The 22,119-nt window shown below is 43.8% G+C and overlaps 1 protein-coding gene and 1 non-coding gene across 7 annotated transcripts; one reads left to right on the top strand and one right to left on the bottom strand.

The window, feature by feature from the left end:
* Window positions 1-3,264: 3,264 nt before the first annotated feature.
* On the top strand, window positions 3,265-3,337 carry trnak-cuu (transfer RNA lysine (anticodon CUU)). The gene has a single exon. It is a non-coding gene; the product is annotated as a tRNA-Lys (tRNA).
* A 3,636-nt stretch (window positions 3,338-6,973) lies between these two features.
* On the bottom strand, window positions 6,974-22,089 carry LOC133499242 (brevican core protein-like). 6 transcript variants are annotated; one of them, XM_061817049.1, is made up of 17 exons: window positions 21,117-22,089; window positions 19,526-21,020; window positions 18,983-19,217; window positions 18,384-18,559; window positions 14,155-14,225; window positions 13,720-14,076; window positions 13,398-13,572; window positions 12,907-13,034; window positions 12,545-12,838; window positions 11,602-12,366; window positions 9,700-11,529; window positions 8,428-8,535; window positions 8,195-8,353; window positions 8,032-8,114; window positions 7,762-7,906; window positions 7,502-7,684; window positions 6,974-7,426 (listed from the first exon to the last, which is right to left on the bottom strand). In XM_061817049.1, exons 3-17 carry the CDS (start codon window positions 19,073-19,075, stop codon window positions 7,308-7,310), a joined length of 4,686 nt encoding a protein of 1,561 aa, XP_061673033.1. In that variant the 5' UTR covers window positions 19,076-19,217; window positions 19,526-21,020; window positions 21,117-22,089; the 3' UTR covers window positions 6,974-7,307. The 6 variants fall into 6 exon arrangements, with proteins under 6 accessions (XP_061673033.1, XP_061673040.1, XP_061673068.1 ...); XM_061817056.1 differs by having other exon boundaries at window positions 20,982-21,020; XM_061817084.1 differs by lacking the exon at window positions 18,983-19,217 and having other exon boundaries at window positions 20,982-21,020; window positions 21,117-21,168; window positions 21,290-22,089.
* Between the last annotated feature and the right edge of the window lie 30 nt (window positions 22,090-22,119).

The raw sequence follows: 22,119 nt of genomic DNA, 5'->3' as shown, positions 1-22,119 counted from the left end.
AGCGACTTTTAACGATTCCTCTAGCAACAATTTTTTGTCTTCCAAAAAAGCACTGAGCAACTTTAATTCCTGCTAAGGAACGGACAACATGAGCATAAGTCAGGGGTGTCAAAGTTGTTTTTTTGTCGCGGGTTGCATTGGAGTTCCGGTTTCCCTCATCGGGCCGTTATGACTGTGAAACCATAAAAATCTTTGACCGCCTCGTCATATATCCACATGGAATTTATGAACTAGGTTTGTAATTAGAAAACAAGGAGAATGTGTTTTTCAACTGTTGTTGCTTGGGAAGAACACACAAAAAAAATGCTTACAATACCTCACTGTTATCATTAATGAGATGTCAATTTGAAATTTTGGTCCAGATTTGAACAATAATCATGGCGGTTGACACATATGATTTGCCTTTGCGGTCCACATAAAATCATCTGGCGGGCCGGATCTGGCCCCTGGGCCTTGACTTTGACACCTGTGGCATAAGTGGTCGTTGTGTCGTGTATATTTGGGGGGGGGGGGTGGGCTCGTGCATTTGAGAGATTTTCAACATACCGACAGTGAAGCATGGGGGTGGCGGTATCACCCTTTGGTGCAGTTTGTCTTCAGATGGAGTTGGAGCCTGAGAAAAGATGGAGAGAATTACCAACAGTTCCAAATAGTAGTTTGTATTTGCACAAAAACCTTCAGGATTCTACTGTAAAGCGAAAAAAAGAAGAAGTCAGAAATGAAAATGTTTTGTCCAGCAACCCTAACCAGGATCCCACAAATGTTTCCTTCCATTGCAAATTGTCACATTTTTGGGGTGATTTTTGATTTGTTGGAGGTTGGGCCGAGACGCCGAATGGATGACAAAGAGCCTGTGACTCATGGGAGTGTTCATTTTGTCACCGAGAGACCATTCCACGCCGTTTTCTCCCGGGGTCCCTCCACGGAGTCGCACAACAACCGTCTAGCGGCCCGCTATTGAACGAGCGTTCCCACACCACCGACGGCGAGATGGCGACAAAACAATATCGACCCGATCCGGGGGCACAAATCATTGGGCAGAAATCAGCCGTGAGTGCGTCACGGCGCGCTGGAGGGTCTGACTACTTAATTAGACGTGTAAAGAGCTTGGGTCAGACGGAGCAGACAGCCAAAGAAAAGGCGGGCGAGATGAGGCCCTTCAAACTGTCTGCATCACACTGTGGATATGTGTGTGTATCTGTGTGTGTGTGTGTGTATGTGTGTGCGCGAGTGTGTCTGGGCGGCGCTGTGAGAAAGTGCACCGTGTCTGGGGCACATGTGTGTTTTCATACAGGCGAATGCGCTTGAAGAGATTCTGAAGGGTGTGTGCGCAGGAATCCTCGCATTAGACTAATTCATGTGCAGAAATGCTGGAGGTATTTAAGGAAGCTTTCTGACGGAACCGTAAAACTTATCGTCAAAACTCTTTGTATATTGTTATCCACACACAATTCCCAAAGGAGCGTTGTTCACTTCATCTTAAGAGATCATTGGAAAATATAGTAAATTAAAACCAAATACTGTATGAGGTTTATGCCCCTATGAGATTTAAGTTAATATTGTTTTGATAATTTTTTTCAGGTTTTCTGATATTGAAATATATCCCAGTATGACACTGACGTGTAAAAATGGAGACTACGAACCTGTGTTTGCCGCAAATAATAGCCAGGGGCAAGCCGGAGTTTAAAACAAAATTAAAAAGTAATATTGAGAAATGACGACAAGCAGCGGAGGTGGGACTGCATCAGGGTTCCGCGCTGAGCCCCTTCCTGTTTGCGGTAGTAATCGATAGGCTGACAGACGAGGTTAGACTGGAATCCCCTTGGACCGTGATGTTCGCAGTTGATATTGTGATCTGCAGTGAAAGCAGGGAGCAGGCGGAGGAACAATTAGAAAGATGGAGGCACGCACTGGAAAGGAAGTAAAACAGAATATATCGAATATATAATCCTGAGCAATGGTGAGCGTGGTAAGGAAGTGAAGAAACGGGTTGGAACAGTTGGCGGAAGGTGTCTGGTGTTCTATGCGACAGAAGAGTCTCCGCTAGGATGAAGGGAAAAGTTTATAAAACAGTGGTGAGGCCGGCCATGATCTACGGATTAGAGACGGCGCTGAAGAGACAACAGGAAGCAGAACTTGAGGTCGCAGAAATGAAGATGTTGAGGTTCTCGCTCGGAGTGACCAGGTTGGATAGGATTAGAAATGAGCTCATTCGAGGGACAGCCAAAGTTGGATGTTTTGGAGACGAGGTTCGAGAAATGACACGCTGTGGCGACCCCAACGTACAACTGAGCGCACGTCACAATGCACACTAAGTGCGACAGTTTTATGTGCCTTTGTAGGTGCTGTTGTTTTAGTTAGCAACAGACATCCAAATGGCTATAAAATCTTTCAATAAGCTCACAAGAACAACAGCATCTGTAAATTATAGTAAGGCAATAGTTTTAACTGCATGAGGTGAAGCGAAGGTGAACTCGAAAATAATGCAAAAAAAAAAAAGTATTTCGGAATGCAAATCTCGGGAGGTGTGAAATAAGAACGGCCGGTCGAATCCGAGGTCTTCCTCCTCATTATTGCAAGTGCTATTTGATTGTCTGCACGGTTCCCATAATGCGTTTCAAATAAGGCCAGGACGCGAGGGGCGGAGCAAGGCGCATAATTAACAAAACAAGTTAGGGCCACTTGTAATTATCACTTATTCCCACTCACTCTCTGCCGGCCGATTGCAGACGCGACAGGCCGACGTGGATGGGAGTCGACTGGTGAGAACTGATTGGAAGTTCTCCGTCCGTCCCTTCATCCAACTCAGCTGCAGCTTCATTTTTTTTTTTTTTTTTTTTTTGTCTGAGACACACAGAGGAAAAGGTCAGAGTTCAAATAAGTTCACAGTCTGGAGGGTCTTTCACATGTTAATGCCTCAAGGGGAGAACCAGACAAACACGGCGGTGATTAGGACATTGTCGGCAGAGTGTTTGTTTAAATGCGAGACTCACGTTTGACGGACGCGTCGGTTTAGCAGGTGGATGCCAAAGACTTGAAACGAAAATGCTGAAAATCACGTGACAATGTGAATGAAAGGACAGACAAACATGGGGGCAAGAATGAAGGATTTGTGGTCGTTAGTTGATGTCTTACATGTCAACATTTTTTCATGTCTCATACAGAAGAGAAAGTACTGCCGTGTGACAAAACTAAAATATAATTACACGTTGTACGGTGGTCGACATAGTTCAAGTGACTCTGCTCGCGGTTGCTCTTCACTTCGCCCGGCTAGCTCAGTCGGTAGAGCATGAGACTCTTAATCTCAGGGTCGTGGGTTCGAGCCCCACGTTGGGCGGTGCCTTTTTTTTTTTTTTCATTCAGTGTACCGTTAAATCAATTTCAACACCTAATAGTCAACATCGTTTTACTTAATATTGATCTATTTTTGTCAAACATTGTTTCTTTTCGATCAAAAAGCAGCAGCCGCAGCAGAATGATGATAAAGTATTCGAAAGGCTATGAAGCGATGTCAGATTAAAAACACCCTCGATGGACGTTTTAGGTACTGCAAGTAGAAGGAGAAACTGCCTGAAATCAACTAAATTCCTCATAAAACAAAATCTATGGAAAATATTTCGCATAGATATCGTGCTGTCGTTTCTATGCATTTAATGGCTTGTAAATTAGTGGCAAACTTAAAAAAAAAAAACCTGAAGAGATTTTGGTGATTTGCTTCCAAAAACAATAAATATGTTTGAAGTGCTGAAAATTGTTGAATTCAAGTGATAAACACTATTTCACCATTTTAGTTGTACAGATTTTTTTTTTTTTTGTTTTGGGGTGGGGGGGGGGGTCAGGTCCACACTTGGGCCTTCTGACATGAGTCGGCCCTCTACCACCAGATAGAGTAAACACCGACCCCTGTCATCCCATCACTGACTACTTGATTCATATTTCTTTTCCCAATTTCGACACGCGGAAGGTCTCCAAGTTCAGAATATCTAGACTAGCGAGTCAATCTCTCTCAGAAAATACACCCCCCTCCCCAGCATAGTGCGTGCGCAGCATGGGTTCAAATGAGAAACCTATTTGCGCTTTCACACCGCCGCATGACAATTTGCCCCCCCACGCCGCCGTTGCACAAATTGGTTGCAACGTGATCACGGCCACTCCTTCTGCGCCGTGGGTCTAATTGGCCAAGATCAGAGGGGCCAACGCGGCGTATGTTTCTATTCGAAAATGGTCCATGTTTTCATTTTATCTTTTATCTATTAGTGATGCTGGAGGAAAAAAGCAAGGTTCCCAGCAGAACTTTTCAGTTCCAACCGAGATATTGTGTCCGCCTGCGCAATTTACAACAGCTGTATCGATAATTCCGATCAACTACTATTATTCTTGTTCACCTCAAATACAAAAATATTTGAGACAGCTGTCAGTACAAAGCAGTGCAAACAACATCCACACAATACTGAACAATTTCAGAAAAATGCATATACAGCACCTGTATGACTCAAAAACAGAGGATTACAATATTAAATTGTTAAAAGGGAGATTGTATCTTTATTTATCTCTGAAACGATACACCATAACCTGCATAGGTACATCTTGGGACAAATCCTAACAAGAACACAACTTGAAAAGAAGTTTACAGAACAACGACAAAACATGAAAATGATACACGCTTGCAATTTAGGATACATCTTAATACATCTTTACATAACCCCCCCAAAAAAATCATATATCCAATGAGAATACTGCTGAACGTAGATGAACGTGAAAAAAAAATGACAAACCTGTTCAAAACACGGTGGAACAGTGGATCAGCTGGTAAAGCGTTGGCCTCACAGTTCTGAGGACCCGGGTTCGATCCCGGCCCCACCTGTGTGGGTTTTCTCTGGGCACTCTGGTTTCCTCCCACATCACAAAAACATGAAACATTAATTGGACACGGTAAATTTCCCTCAGGTGTGATTGTGGGTGCGGCTGTTTATCTCTATGTGCAGTTCGATTGGTTGGCGACCAGTTCAGGGCGTACCCCGCCTCCTGCCCGTTCACAGCTGGGATAGGCTCCAGCACTCCCCGCGACCCTCGTGAGGATAAGCGGCAAAGAAAATGGATGGATAGAAGACACGTCAGTAAAAGATGCATCCTGGAAAAGGATACGCGGTTACAAGGATGCACCCTAACTTCCTGACTTTCGGGGTATATTAATAATATAATGAAGAATCAACATACAGCTGATCACATTTATATATAAACTAACTTAATTGAATGCCCATTCCAAGCCGAGATGTCGGGCAGAAGAAGAATCCGAAATCGAAAAAGTTCATCTTCGGCTTCTCTCCTTGCTGCAGTTAAAACCAGCCATGGGTCAATTTGGGGTGTCAAGGACCTTCCATTCACGCGTCTTCAATTAGGGAGCCACACGTCCTTGGGTCAAAAGAGGAAGTCCACCAGGAGTCCTAAAAGCCTGGCCTCTGTCCACACCGCGCTGACCTCTTCACCCCTGAGGTCTCGAGCCACAATGCGTTCCCATCTGGAGCTGTGTGTCATTTGGGCGCATTGACGAAGGAGGGGACGGGCGGTCGGACGGACAAACGTCCAATTCCTAATTGAAGCGTAAGCGCTATTGAAGGCAAGAAAAGGAACACCTTGTTGCACATCCGCCCACCTCGCCTCTTTTAACTTGGAGGCTGTTAATTGTGCCGGCTCGCAAGCACGTTCCCAGAGCGGCAGAGTTGCTGGGCGCCAACACGCCGCGTTTCTGCTGCTAATGAGGGTGGGCCCTCAAGACGGATGCATTGCGCAGAGACACGCTGCTAGTATTGGCTAGCAAAATTACTCGCGTTCATTTCAATCTACTCAATTACAATCCTTACACATCCTAGGACTGTTGCTGGGTTGTTGTTTTACTGTATGCGTATTTTCAACGTATTCACATTTTAAGAAGATGCTGGTAAAGTTAAGTTTCAGCTTCAAAATGCTACAGCTAATCATAACGTTAAAAAAGCCCCTTTGACTCTGGGTTAATCCAAGCAGAGTTATCTTGGGGAAATTTAAATCTATGGTATTAGACGTTGGACTAAATGTTGTGGGGGTGGTGATAACATTAAGTAAGAACACAAATTTGAAAACTCATATTTCTAATTTTTAAATCCAGTCAAGGCAGAAGGGGGACCGTCAATGACGCCATTCGACGGCCATCATTTCGAGTTCAACTCCTCCTTCAGCACATTGTGATGCAATGTCGCCACCTTGTGCTAATAAGACAATACTGCGTATCTATTGTAAGGATAGTTTTACACCATTTTACGCATAATTTAAAAAAAAAAAACGCGTATTGTTTTGCAAGCAGGTATAATCATAGTTTATCAACCAGACAAGAAATGACAGACGATAATAAACGGAAAATGTACAAAAACAGTAATGGTGGGAGTAAAGTGGGTAAATCCGGCCCAAATACACACGTGAACGAGATGTAAGTATAATAACATAAACACAAACGAAAAAAAAAACACTTCTTACCATCTTAATTTAAAAAAAAAAATGATGTTGCGGTGCCTACCTTTTCATACAATTTTTTGGGATTATGACACCGTGATGCAGGTGCTCACGTTAGCGCATGCGCGTTGCATATTGAGTCACGTGATCAAAGCTGGTGGGAGCACACGTTAAATCTTAAAACACAAAATACTTAATAAATACTCATCTGAGTATGCCAAACAAAATGGGGCATTCATATCTTTTTTTTAAAAGCAGGAGTTCAGCAAAAAAATAATACAGATTAAAACACCCTCAAACAATGCATTCTGACAAGGAGCAAAGTTTTATCCCCTTATCATGACATACCCTTAAATGGACATATCCAAATGGACCCTTGGAATGGCGACACTTGGAATTGCGTATTCCTAAAAACATTTCAATTTTTATTCATTCTTTTATGTCGATTTATTTTTCAATGAAATGAAGACCACCACATTCAGCACTGGAATAAGACAACCATTTATTCTTTGCTCTGTTCTACAAAACTTTATTACAACATAAAGCTGACGAACAAAACTGCGTCTCCAAAAACGTGCGTGGGATTGTTTTGAAAAAGCAGGTATGTTACTACACACTCCTAATCTGGACAGAAAACATGAGCACAAAGGATATGTCATATTGAATGTATTAGCACCATTCTGCAATGTGTACAAACAAAAGGAACCAGACTTTTTGAAATGTGTGGAACATTAATCGGTAAAAGCAAGTTTTCACCTTGTCAAGGATGACAGCAGGATGTAGCACGTATGGAAAAAAAATGTGTGTGTGTAAGGGGGCTGCTTTTAAAACTTGATATCCCAGTAAAGTGGCATTTCTGTGGTTTCAAAACCGTCTTGTAGAGCGGCCAAGTTACCGTCTGTCGACGATGTCATTTCGGCATCGGTGTTAAGACTTCCAGACTCTGAAAGGGGATATAACGCGCCGTTTTATCTTGTTTCCTTCAGCAGCCGTGAAAACATTTCCTGGCTGGTCTCACCTGGGATGCACTGGATTTGGGGCCTCTCCCAGTTTCCCCCGGACTGACAGCGGATCAGTGGATTCAATCTCTGCTGGAACCCCCGAGTGCAGTGATAACGTACCACGGCGTCCGTCTCGTAGCGCTGCCGAGGCTTCCCGAATGTGGAGGCGTTCCGGACCTTCGGCGGTGGGCCGCACGACGCTGTCGGAAGAGGGTGAGAACACAAACGGGCGCAACCTTACGCGCGGAGTGTCGACTCGGGTGGGCTAAATACGCACATGTGCCTTTCTTGCAGGTATACGCCAGGTGATAGTTGCAGGGTACGTCGCTCCAGCGGCCGTCGTCGTGCCACACCATCACCACGCAGTCCTCGCCGGACAGGAAGTAACTGTCCGGCTGCCCTCGATACCAGTTCTCATACAGCTGTACGGATACATAGCAAAAAAAGAAAGGTAAACTGCTAACTATCCATCCATCCATATTCTGCAAAATTGTACTTATTAGGCTTGTGGGCTAATTAGAGCCAGTAAGTAAAAGCAAAGACTCACCAACGGATTGCCGTCGGACCACCTGAAATCATTCTCAATAGTCTTATCGTTCAAGCCGGTCCATTGGTACTCTTTATAGTTGTCTGTTGTCATAAAAACGCGATAAAGATAACCAACCACTCCCTACGAATATTCCGGATGGTCAAACGGGTGGCGGTCGTACTGTGGATGTAGGCTTGCTCCTCGGGGGTCATGACGGAGGCCAGGTGAGCACCCTGGATCCGGCAGTGCTGCTCGGCCACCTCCCAGCTCAGACGCTGGCTGAAGTGTCGGTAGCAGAAGCCGTGGAACTTGTCCCAGCCTGGCTCGCAGGTTTCTAGGTCTGGAAAAAATAGCGTAGAGTGGGTATCGGCGAGAAAATGTCTGATCCGGTGAGCCAACTTTGAGTGAGCTCACCCTGTTCGCACAGGTCTCCCCCGTACGTGGGCAAGCACAGACATTGAATTCGGTCCTCTCGGTCCAGGCACGTGCCCCCGTTGTGGCACGGCTCATTAAAGCAAGCATCTGGAACACAAGAGAGTGTCAATTCACATCCAACTAGATTTGAATCTGGAATAAGATTCATTTGGGATGAACTCCCGAGATCCACTTTGGAATCATGAATCCCACCTTTGACCGTTTGCCCACTTTCAGCACACGGGTATGAATATAGGAATAGCTCGTTTGTCGACTCGTGACCAAAAGGAGGACACAAAATCATGTTTGATGTTTCATTAAAAATAAAGACATAAAATAATCACAATCATTTGATTTGAGCACACAACATTTAAGACCAACATAGAAATACACCTAAAGGAAAACCAGACAAAGTCGATTACAAATATTGAACATTCCTTCATTCCTTTACTATACAATCAGGATATTTTTTTTGTGTGTATGAGCCAAAACGATAACAACAATGTCAGGATTCTAGTGAAATAAAGGAGAGGTATTATGTAAAACTGACTTTTTACTGTTATGATTAATAGTTGGGTCTCTGGAGCGCCTGCACAGTCATCAAGCGGAGAAATGAAACAAACAATTAAATCCTTTGCAAGCTGTTTGTTTATGAAAATGTGCCTGTAAGCAAGGCTTTCAAAATATTGCCGGATTGTGAGGACAAAATTAGGGTAATTTGCAGAAACTCACATCATGCAAAATGAGTGTGGGAGAACACGCAAGGTCAGATTCAAACCCAGAACCTAGGAACTGTGAGGCAGACGGGCTAACTATTAGTCACAGATTTGCCCAGAAGCTGTTTTAAAATTGTCAAAGATTCCATAATATGTCTCCTTTAAAATGTGAGTTGACAATCAAAATACGGCAGTAAAAACAAATTTAACATTCAAAATATTGTCCCGAATCACCTCTTGGGTCACTCCCAGATTCCAACCAGACATTGACACGTGTATTCACAGACATTAGGTGAGAATACTTCACAGAAGTCAAAGAACGAGGAAGAAAACATCACGTTTAACAGGACTGGACAGTTAAGACAAGCGTCAAATGGAGTTCTTTCCCAGTCGAGAGGAAGGGCAAAAAAAAAAACAACAAAAAAAAATGTTTAGGAATGGACAGCAAGGTGACAGACAGAGAGGCAAGGCAGGGTTGGGGGCAGAAGGGAACCTTGGAGGTTTTAGTGCATCGTCAGGAAGAAAAGGACAGTTAGGCCGAGGAGAACGTCGTTACCTGCCACTTTCACTTTACCGCTCGCCGCCGCCGCACTCTCGTTGGAAGCCTGGGTGTGTTCATAGCCGGGTGTGGGGGTCGTCGATTTCCAGGACTCAGACGTGCCGGGGAAGACGTCGGGAGCGGCGGTGGTGGGTGGACTTAGGGTGTGCTTGGACCGCCAGGTGGTTGTCCTGACCGTGGAAGAGAAGGACGAGGATTGGGTGCTGATCTCCAAATCCTTCAGAGACTCTTGGGGTTCGGCTGTGGTGGTTAGAAGAGCCCAGTTGGCCTCCTCGGAAGTGAACGGTAAGACGACGATCTCCTCCTCGGACGCCGGTCCGGTGGAGGTGCTGTCATCAAGCGCTGTTGTAGTTTCTTGATGTTCGGCCTCAAGGAGTGCGCTTACTCTCTCGTGAAAGGATGGAGTAACACTTTCTCTCAAGATGATTTTAGCTCCATCTTCAAATACTCCCGTTGCTTCTTCATGCTGGGCTGGTGTTGTCGTATCTCTGTCAGTGTTTGGGGTACTGGTCGCCCCCTGGTCTAATCTTTGATTTACTCTTTCAAGGTTTAGCATATCTTTAGCCTCTTCTTCAAATATTGGCATAACATCAGTTGATTCTTCAGGGTTTAACGTAGTTTTGGCCTCAAATTCAAACATCTGTGTGGATGTAGATCCCTCTTTTTGGGTTACCGTACCTTTGGCATCATCTTTAAATATGGGCATAAGTTTGGTTTCATCTGTTGGGCTTATCATTATTTTAGCCTCTTCAGATATTGGTGTTAGTGTAGCTCTGTCTTCAGGGTTTAGCGTAGCTTTAACTACTTCAAACATCTGTGTTACGGTAGACCCTTCTTTTGGGGTCACCGTAGCTTTGGCCTCTTCTTTAATCACTGGTATATATTTATTTTCATCTTTTGAGGTTAGTGAAGCTTCAGCTTCTTCAAATAATGGTGTAACTGTAGACCCTTCGTTTCGAGTAACAGTAGCTTTGGCCTCCTCTTTAATTATTGGTGTAACTTGAGTTTCCTTCGGGGTTAGTGATGCCGTCGCATCCTCTTCAAATATCGCCGTGACTGCAATTTCTTCTTCTGGTTTGTGCGTAGCTTTAATCTCTTCGAACATGCGTGTGATGGCAGTTCCTTCGATTGGATGTAGCTTAGCTTCAGTCTCCACTTCAAAAGTTGACGTTATTTCGGGTTCTTCTCCGGGACTTGGGGTAACATCATCCGTTTCTTCGAGAATTGCAACAATGTTCATTTCCCCGCTGACGTTTCTGTTGGGTGAAAAATTCCCACCAAAACTTCGAGCTACAATAACACCTTCTCCAATGGCATCTTTATCAATTTTCTGTTTGGTGGTTGAGTTAAAAAGACTGCGGCCTTGAGTCAGCGCAGGAACTACATCGGGTTCGTGTCCACTTGCCTCCTCAAAGCTCAGCGTGGAGCTGTCAAAGTGGACTCCATTACCTGATGACTGATACAGAGCTCTCTTTGAGTCTGTAGGCACTTCAGAGGACACCTCGGGAACTCCCGTGGTGGGCAAGCTTACCCTAAAATGGGTAGACCTTGTTGGAAGCAGCTGCCTTTCATCGCTTTCCATGCTATCTTCAGTTTCCAAGCTCGTGCTTCCCTCCTGTGCGGTGAGAGACTCCCACAGCCGCAGAGGTTTCGAGCGATTACCCGATCCAAGACTGGGAGAATACTTTGGCTCGGACGTTGTGGTCAGATCTGGGATGGTTGTCAAAGACTCTGGAGTAGTGTGACTGGTTGAGCCAGGAGCTGTCCTCTGCGTGGTGGACTCTAACTTGGGGATGAAGTTGAAAACCTCAATTTCCTGGCGACTTTCTGGAAAAAAAAAAAAGACACGTTTAAAGGCTAAGGCATCAGCGGTATACTGTAACACTATTGAATTCATACCTTGAGAAGTATCCCCAGAACCACTCAGAGGGATCCACAATAAGGAGAGATCTGCAGGGCCCTCGGTTGTTTGGATTAATGGTGCCTCAGGGTCTAATTTCTCTGCGGGGTCCACAGTTACAGGGGGAGTTACCAGAATGTCCACTTGGCTCTTATTTTGGTTCATCTCAGTGTGAATACTGTTTAAATCCAAACCCTGCAACAACATTAGCTTCTCTAGTGGCTGTGCGCTCTCTTCTGAGATGGCGTCTGTCAAGTTCTGGGCATATGTTGCGTCAGACTCCTGGAGCCACGTTGTGCTTTCTAGGTTAGATAGCTGGGAAGAAAAGTTCTGGTGTGAATCTGTGCTATTATAAAAAGAGGACTGGAGTGAGACATTTTGAGGGAAATCGTGAATTTTCATGCTTTGGATAGTACTATTTGTCGGTTCTGTCGTATGTCCAAAGTCATCATCAATTTTTTCTGTAGAATAGGATGTTATGTTAAAAGCTCTGAGGTGATTTAAAGCATTAGTGGTGCTCAAAGGAGGCTCTGGTGTGTAAAACTTTGGCTGCTCCTCTAGCGCATTTGCTTCAGTGGCAGAGCCTGAGAAAAGGGGGATGGTTTCCAAAACGCTCTGAACCTCCCGTTCGATTTGTTCCGAAATTTGGTCAAGCGGCAGTTCTTTGTCATCGTTCATTAAGATCACAACCTCTTCTTCAAGGGTTCCAGGATCTGGTGTGCTTGTGCTGTCTATTGTAGAGTCAGTTGGTGTAGTTTCATTAGCTGGAAAGTAGAAAAAAATGAAAAAAAGAAATCAAATTGAAGAGAGACGTGGTTGATAAATTCTGTACAATTGGTGGAGCCTCACAGACTCAAACACAATGCATTTTAGAATGATGTTCAACTTTTTATCTAGCCTCCGGTCCAAATTTGAGTTTTTGGGACAGAATATTTTTTTTACCTCTGAAACAATAGACATCATAAAGGGTCGACGGGTCTGGGAAGACTGTTTGGTTGCTGAAGCGATACACAGTCTTGACACCAGCCTGGGGGCCTCCACAACGATCCCTGGGGGTCCTGATGGGGTAGCGGACGCTGCCGTCGGACAACCAACCGGGGCTGCAGTTGTCTAGGCCTTCGCTCCATGCCAGGTAGAGCTGTGCCGCAGAGGCCAGCTGAGCTCCCGCTGCAGTGCAGTATGTCTGGGCCCCCTTGAAGGATAACTGCTGTGGGATGGGGTCATGGAACACCTCCCCTATAAATAAAATGTTTTTATTTTATGAAAAAGGAGACTTGGGAAAGTATGGGGTGTGTGCGTCATACCATGCATTTGCTCAGCGTAGCAATACACGTCAAAATGATCCTGCGGATCCATCCTCCCGTAGTTTCTCACTCCTGGTTCTCCATTCTTGTCGCCATAGCAAGCTTCGCGGGGCATTTGGATTGGGTACCTGAGGAATTGGTGCAAAAGGGGGAACAACAAGCAAAATCATTCTTGGACCATTCTAAGGCTTGAATTTCAACTCCGTCCAGGCTTCCCGTGTGGGGTTGTGCCATGATCTCCATGTGCTCGCGTGGGTGCGGGTGCTCCGGCTTCTTCCCGCATTCCAAAAAAATGCACGTTAGGTTCATTGAAGCCTCCAAATGGTCCATATTTGTGAATGTGAATAGTTTTTTATCTATTTGTACCCTACAATCGACCACCGACATCTCCAGTCTCTTGCTCAAAGTCAGCTGAAAAGGGCTCCATCTCAACATCAAGCTTAAAAAGGACAAGTAGTATTGAAGACGGATGGATGAGTACCCGAATATACCTGACAGTCTGGTCTTCTAGCCATCCTGCGTCACATTGCTCGTAGCCGTCAAAATAAGCTGCTTGAAGTTGATTAAAACTCGCAATCTGGGCCCCGACGGTCCTGCAAGCGCTCTGGGCCTGATGGAAGGTAAGTGCATATCGACCCATGGCATCCCTGTAATGGAATACGACACCTGGAGAAAAAACAGATATTGTTTTTTAAATTTAAGAAGGAAAAGTAGAAAGTTGTCAGAAAAAAAAGAAGTAGAGATACATGAAAAATTGACTTAATTATTTCTTTCTTGGTTATTTCCCACGACTTTTTTTTTTTTTTTGGTTACCTTTGACCTTGAGTTGGACGATGTCACTGGTGTCCTCCAGACCCTGCTGCACCTCGCAACGATAGTGCCCCGAGTCGCTGGAGCGCGTTTCCAAGAGCCACATTGACAAATCCTCGGGCCAAGAGCGGTAGTTGAGCAAATCGGCACGGCCTTGGTACGCCTCGTTGACTTTCACCCTGCCGCCCCGCGCCACTAAGATTTGTTTCTCAGTCTCGCCGGACACCAGGGTCCATTTGACCCGCGGCAGCATGAGAGGCGACGAGGACGCCGAGCAGGGGATGATGACGGCTCGGCCCAGCGAGGCGTAAAGTACACCCGAGTGGGAAATGTTCACCCGGAGAGGCGTCTCGATGTTGTCTGGAAAAGCAAAATTAAGGCTGTGAGGATTTTTTTTCTTCTTTCAAATGGAGATGTTAATGGTCTATAATTACTCACCAAGTGCAGATGGCATCTGGGTGGGAAAGGACAGAGAGAGATGACAAAGTACACTGAGAAGGGCAATGATTCTGCGGAGACAAGGAGACAACGAAATCCCTCAGTCAGGCTAGGAAGAGGGCATAAAGATAATAAAGACATTCTTTCTCTTTACCGGTTTCCCCTTTCCAATTTCACACGTGTCTAAACATAAAGACCCACCGCTTCCCCTAATCTCAACACAAAACTGATTTATCCAGAGGCCCTGTGTAACGACTACTATCAAATCATAAACAACCAGTAGTTACAGTACCTGTACATACAGACAAAAATTCCAAAGTCTAAAATCATGCAAGAAAAAAACACGCTGATGGTACCAGAGTTTTGTCTTTGGAACTTTAGGAAAGTTTCTGGATATCAAAAAAAAAAAAAACCCATGTTCTCTATTTGAAGGCATACAGCCACATTTCAGCCATGTGTCATACTTTTGAGATCAACTAAGGAACTTTGGACCCTTGAGAACATGACCGACGGTTTCTGGACCAGGTAAGTTGTGCGGCATAAAACATAATTTGGCTCACGCTCCAAACATAAAAAGATCAAGCACAGAATGGCGCTCGAGAAAGGGATTAAAGACAAGTTTTCTTCTCTGGAAACGGTGTATAGCGGAGAACATCCTCCCATGGAAAATGAGTGGATTGGTCGGTTGAAAATTGGACCATCACTGAAAACCAAATACTGAAATAAACATTATGCTTGGAAGTTGCGTATCAAGAAAACTACTGAAGTGTTGATTTATTGCACGGCCACTGCACCGGCCCGCTTTTTTTTGGGTCGTCATTTCTGTCTGGTGAAAAGCCATCCCACAAATATACATCTGCAGGGAAGTCTTTGCACTGAAAATCATCCGAGAGACTGCTTACGTGCCTTCGGTAGATGCTGCTGTTTTGTTTAGCAAAGGCAATTTGGGGAAATAATGCACTGCGGGACAAGAGGTCTGCAAAGTCAAACAAGCTTGGACTGCAGTGTAAGGGGAAAAAAAGTTTGGTTTCTAAGCTCAGGCTCTTTGTAAACCGCGAGCCATGCAGCGTCGCCGGCCGGTGGCAGCCCGCCACGACTCTTTCACCAGTCTGGCCTGTTATTAACCCGTCCGGCAGCCGGAGGGGCCCATATGCTGGCCGTGCCCCGGGACGACCTCTGCAGGCAGCCCGGTTATGCTCGTTCGTCATTGAAGAAGAGCAGCACGCTCACATTCACACAATCCTAATTACACTTTACTGTCCCTAGTCTATAATGTGTTGGAATAGACTTTTGTTTGCACCGGTCATCTTTTACATCCTGTCATGTATGCGATTGAGAAGAGCGTAACTCCTATTGAGGAATCCCTGGAAGAGGTCTGGGATTCCTTGAACGTAAGAAGGATAGATACAAGGACAGATAAACGTATACATAATAGATAGATGGACACAGATGAAGAGACATGGAAATGAAACCAAGATAAATCTTTTGAAAACTATCATTAATGTGACTTAGAGATTAAAGAACTGAGGCAACTTGTATAAGTGTGCACACCTTCATACAGTAACTTTGGCTTTACCTCTTTTCAGAATCAATCAATCATCTGCAGGTATTTAACGTGCCAAACTCCATAATCAATTGCAGGGGTTCTAGTAGGCTTTTCTTGGCATTTTTTTTTGGTTTCAAACATAGGTTTTCAAGTGTTTTACTTACTCACTTACTGATAGATTATTTGGAACTGTTCATAATTCCAATTTGTTGAACGTCCCTCACAAAGTGTAAGAAAATGTGCTCTGGTCTGATGAAAACAATCAATAAATCTCAATTTTAGTTGATCACTTTATTGACTAAGTGACATATTTATGGGCTGTTAAAAGGTTTAACTGGTGGGTCAATTGATCTTTCCAAATGGACTGATAAATTGAGCAGTTGGGTGATTGAGAAGTAAAACAACGGTGCAAATAAATGCCACACTGTGGTAACAGCATTCAAGTGATCCATGCGATGTCCCAATCAGATCAGTGGACGACAAGCAACGGCGAAGTTGAATTTTCAACAGATTTGGCCCTCAAAGGCGCTCATTGAGGGCCAAATAGTTGTTCTAGTGTGTATTTCCCGGCCAGCTGGGTGGGCCGTGAGCGCCCATCATTATTAGTATGCGGCGCAAGAAAAGGGAGAAAGAAAGCAACGGCAGCTGCATACCACTGTGGAGTACAGAAAAAAGAAGAAGCTGAAAACGCCTCCGAGTGGAAATAAAAGGAGGGACACTGGCACACTTGCTTGCTTCTCCTTCATTCTTTCTCTTCTTTTGAAATTACTGACAGTATAAGTCTCTTGCTTACAGGATTAGATTGTGGGGCCTTCAACTGCATTACTTTCACTTTGGGGCACACACAGCTTGATACCAAAACAAAATGGTACTCAACGGTGTCCCCTTTGAAAAAGTGGAGCGGCCACGTTATAGACCAATGAATCAAAATAACGAAACGGATGCATTTTGAACAAGACGCAATCCTTAAAGGGGGTGTGACATCTAGTTAAAATGAAGAATAACAAAATATAGAAAATTACATTAGTTCATATTTTATTTTACATGGGATGCAGGTCTGAAATAAATAAATATATTATTAATAATAAAAACAAAATAAGACCAACAAAATCATTATTTCAATGCATTTGTGATCCTTATTTTTTTTTGTATGCTAAATGTAATTAGTTTTTATTGAAATACGTGATGCTGTCATGTTCAGATGAACTCAGATAAACCACAACTCTGCTACTTGCACTTTGGCTTTCGCTTGGGTGGCTAACACCTGACCACAGTCCAGTGGACCATCAACTGCCCCCCCCATCATCCACCCCTTTTCTCTACCTTTCTACGTACCTGCCCATTAAGCTGCCTAAAGGAGGAAATGGCACTGTAAATCACAAGATCTGCACTTAGGACAAAAAAGAACAGACCTGCATGACTTCATGTTCCTCCTGCAGGGCAATATTGCACTTGGATCATGGATACTTTTTATATCAGGCTCCCCCGAACCTTTTCAGTTCCAACACACTCAATTACAACAACACCGACAATATAAACATGAATTCATGGAACCTCCATTTTTTTTCTTTTTTGCTATATCAAAAATATTAACAGTTCAATCTGAAGTGCTGGATTTTTTTTTTCGTTTTTTTTTTTCATCCTTTTGTATTTAATTTTTGACTATTGAAAAATATCCTTTCCCTCTTCTTAGGCCCTGTGTGTAACATGTTTTAAGTTAACATATCTAAGGAGGGAGGGAAAAAGAAAATGGAGAATTGATGGATGGATGGATGGATGGATGGATGGAAGGATGGAAGTAGGGAAGAAAAACAAGGGAGTTGAAAGGAAGAAAAGGATCTCAGAAACAAGGAAAAAAATAGAATGAAGGGAAAAGGAAAGAACAATAAAGGAATGAAGAATTGACTTGAAGAAGGACACAAGGGACAAAGGAAGGAAGCCAGGGAGGAAGGAGCTCAGGAGGAAGTAGGGAAGAAAAACAAGGGAGTATGAAAGGAAGAAAAGAATCTCAGAAACAAGGAAAAAAATAGAATGAAGGGAAAAGGAAAGAAGGAAAGAACAATAAAGGAATGAAGAATTGACTTGAAGAAGGACACAAGGGACAAAGGAAGGAAGCCAGGGAGGAAGGATGGGATGAAGGAAGAGTATAAAGAAAAAGAGGTGCAAAGGATGAAAGAAAAGGAGCTCGGAAGGAGGGAAAAAGAAGGCTGGAAGCAAAGAAGGGAGAAAGGAAGAATGAAAATGTGATTTTGTAATTTTAAAAAACTAAACAACAACAATAAAAACATTTTCTTAGAACATCACTCAATTTGATCCGGAACACAGCAGCATGGACGATGTGAATTTGCGCCGACCCAAGGAAAAACTCCCCGGGGGCCCATTTTGGCCCGGGAGCCACGATTTGAAAAGTATACTTTAAAAGGAAATCTCACTCTATATCCCGCATAGAAATGAATGGAAAGTGATGCACTTCTGCAAACCACAGTGAGGGACACTCGGGGAAAAGAAAACAACTTCCCTAACATTTGGAACACAATGAAAAGTAACCAGCTGTGTGCACATATTTAAAAATAGAATTCCAGCATGAGGCTTGCAAATATGTGTGCAAAGTCAGTATGGTGCAGTTGTCACTTCAAAGCATGCACAATCTATGTTGCGATAATAATAATCATCAAAAGCCTACCTGAGGGTTTGAAGCTCCATCGTGTCGCCGGTGTTACGTCTTCGCGTCTCTCTGCTGCAGTGCGCTTTGAGGGGGGGGGGGAGTAGAAAAGAAAAAGTGTATCTGGGGGTGGTGGGCGATGTAGTTGCAGCGCGTTGCAGGTTCCTGCAAGGGAGCTGCGACCCGCTCGCCGCGCCCTGGGAGAGAAAGAGAGAAAAGGAGTTGAAAGTCAACAAACTGCCCCCTTCTTCTTGCGCATGCTTGTCAAGCCGGGAAGGAGGGAGGGAGGATATCAAATGCATGGTGCTAATGTCTTTATAGTGGCCTTTTATTTGAGTTTGAACCTGCAGGGGGGGAAACATATAAATTTGAAAATGCACTGAAGTGTGCACTTAGATTTTTTTTTGGGGGGGGGAAGGGCCTTAAAAAACATCTTGCAGGTAGTACCCTGTAAAAAAAAACAAAACTAAAGGCTTTTGCAGTTGAAAAGTGTGTCAAAAGTGTGTGTTTGGCCACTATTTCTATGCAGTACCATGTTATCTTCAGCAGAGGGTGCTGTGCTGAAAAAAGCTTCAATGTGTGACAAAAGAAAAAAAAAACGTGGTGCAACACCTACATACCCTGCGAGTGTGATGAAAACTGAAATTGGTGTAATCTTTTAGTAGTGAAAATGCAGCTGCTGAAACGAAAACACATCTTTGCAGGCCATCCATCCGTCCTCTACCACTTTTCCGGGGTCAGGTCGCAGGGGCAGGGCTTCAGCAGGAATACCCATACTTCCCTTTCCCTAGCCACTTCTCTTCCGGAGGGATTCCCAAACGTTCCCAGGCCAGCCGAGACACATAGTTGAAAAATCTCAGGACACAGCAATAAACAAAAATGTCTGTAAATGTAATTTGTCTGTTTCTGTCACTATGCCTCACTGGCATAAATACATGAACAAAGACATTATTTATTGTAAATATATATATTTTTAAACAACTAGGTAGACAAGTGAATGAGCAGGCCATTTAAATAGGCTCATTGGTCCATCTTGTAATTGGTTATCGTTTTTTTTTTGACTCGGGAATCCACCCTGAAAATCCTAATCGTAATGCCTGATAGGCACAATTGAAATAATATCGGTGTGTTGGCGGCTGCTGCAGTTTTGGTTAGCAACAAACCTCTTTTTGTCCCTTTTGCGGAATGGCTAGCCTGCCGGTGGGATACTTGTGAGCTGTGCTGATGGTCTGAATGGCGCTTTGTGGTGCGAACTTGAGGAATTTAACACCAGCACGGTCCCGTTGCAGAGGCCAACGTCAAAGCTGACCTGGCGGAAAAGAAACGGACCTGCCGTGCACAGCTCCGGGGCTCGGGGGACCATGCGAGGGAGCTCCGGGGCTGTGCCGCTCACGGCTGTGTATGGAACTATTCCTCCGTCTTCCCGATCAACCGATACTGCTATTTTTTCATTAGATAAGGATAAATCCGAGAAATCAGCGGTGGGCATAATGTTGTCCCAGTAATTAAGCCTTTGTTGCGGCACGTAACACGTCACATCCGCGCACATAGGTCATGTGACTCACGAAAATGGCAGCGCCCCAGAAAATTCGTAATTGTCGATAAAAATCTTCTCGAAACACTGTTAAATGAGAGAGGATTTAACATCACATTGTCAAGATAGATGTTACATGACATATTTGATACAATGTTAATGCAAACCAGTGTAATTCCCCTTTAAAATATGTGATATGGCGGGGGAAGACTGTTTTAAGGTTCCATATACCCGTCACATGAAATCATCAGTCCCGTCATCCACCAAACGGAGAACGCAAGAACATACCATCTTTCTCAGCTTGTAATTTCAGCACACTGCCGAGGTCACGCATGCACACAGGAATCCAAAAGGGATTAAAATCCAACTAAATTAGAACAAACGCAAATGACCTCTCCGAGTGGCATCCAGGCTAACATGACATTTTCCAGCACTGCCTTCAAACAACTCTGTGATTAAAACGCTGCCCAGTTTAGCTCATTAGGTCACCGGCGTGACTCAAACCGGAGCGATTTGGTTTCCTCAAAGCATCTTCAGATGTTGAAAAGGACTCTCTGCATGTATGTTGGGCACACAGACACACCAGGATGGATATTTTAATCGCAAGATGCTAAAAATGTATGTCAAGGGGAAAAATATTCTTCATTCACCTTAGTGTAATCCCAGACGGACAGTGAGCCTTTGAGTCATTTTTCTTCCTGTACGGTGCAGAAAAACCCTCAAAAGCTACTTTCCGCTGACTGGCAATTTTATTCCCTCGTATGTGAACGAGGGAGAATGGATGGTGGAAGGGAGTGGGGGTGGTCTGGGGGGAAAACAAAATTGCTTCCCCCAACGACACGTCACTACACTGACCGGTAATGTCGGCGAATCCAGACTGTGACGCATTCAATGACTTTGGCAGCTGGAAACAGTCAAAAGATGTATTTTTTTCTCTTCCCCCAAAAGACCAATTTTTCATTGGAAACCATGGAAAGTGCATTAATCGGTATTAACTGTAAAGCAATCTTTTGACGTTTTTCCATTTCTCACTGTCATTCATATGTAAAAAAAGGACTTCAATATTATAAAGTACCACGACTCACCAATTTTGAAGACATCTGACACGCCATCTACGAACCACACTGGCAATGTATAAAGTATTCAGTACAATTTCACATCTTAAAAGTGAAAAAAACCAGAGCTGTGCGATAAAACCAAAATAAAGTAAAACAACTCACCCTTTTGACAGCCAAGCAATTGTAAAGAAACATTAACCAGGGTATCGTGGACCTAGAAAGTAAAATTACTCAGTAAATGGAAAAAGCTGTAACATTTTAAGAGTCCTCACAGTCATCCATGTGTCGACAGAGGTTAAGTACGCTCAGAAAAAAAGTGAAATAAAGCTACTTACCTTTTGACACCAGATGAAACGCGCAAAGGAGGGGGAGCGGGAACACTGTTGACAACGCTGCACATCAATCATTACAGTGGAAAGCTCGAGAAGAGTGGTTTATCTGTATGGTCAATGCGAAGTTTGCAAAACCAGTCAAAACTCTTTGCTTCTCTAGTTGCAAGTCTCGGCCGAAAGTCGCACATCACCCACGACAGCAGACAATAATTCAATATGTGTTTCCTTCTTGATGTGCAAGTCCTGGTATCAAAGTTACAAATCAGTCATTAGAGAGCAATTAGCAAAATGTTGTCTTCAATTCGGGTGTTGTTTATATCAATGTTGCGCATTAGTTGCAAAAGTGAAAAACTTTTTTTTTTCTAATTTACACTGAAATGATCTTTTGTTATATTTTTATGGATGCATGCAGTGGAGAGGGGGTGCGTAAACTGGATGCTGAAGAGTGTGGGTGGCACACAAAAGTCACATTTTATTGCATGTGAGGTTTTTATGAAATACAGTATTATGGCAATCATTAGCAAGCGTGCTGTAATTGGCACTTAAAAGCCAGCAAGCTCCTTTAAGAAGGGAACATAACGATCTATAAGACCAAACAGTATAGATTTACAGACGCACACATACATATACTGTATACATTAAAAATCAACCAATAAAGCTCAGCAATCCCTGCAAGGATTCATACTTGTGGCCGCGTGAGGAACGTCAAGTCCATTCTTTTCTGTCACTTTCTCTCATGGCGAAATTCCTGACTCGTTACTTTTCCAAATTATACGTCTGCCTTTGGCTTTTAAAAGTGGCGTTAAGTGGAAGTTTTTGCCGCGCGGTAAACA

This window comes from Syngnathoides biaculeatus, chromosome 1 (assembly GCF_019802595.1).
Source record: "Syngnathoides biaculeatus isolate LvHL_M chromosome 1, ASM1980259v1, whole genome shotgun sequence".
In the NCBI taxonomy this organism is placed as follows: Eukaryota; Metazoa; Chordata; class Actinopteri; order Syngnathiformes; family Syngnathidae; genus Syngnathoides; species Syngnathoides biaculeatus.
Note: the sequence above shows the minus strand (reverse complement) of the source record. Positions and strands in the feature narration are given on the sequence as shown.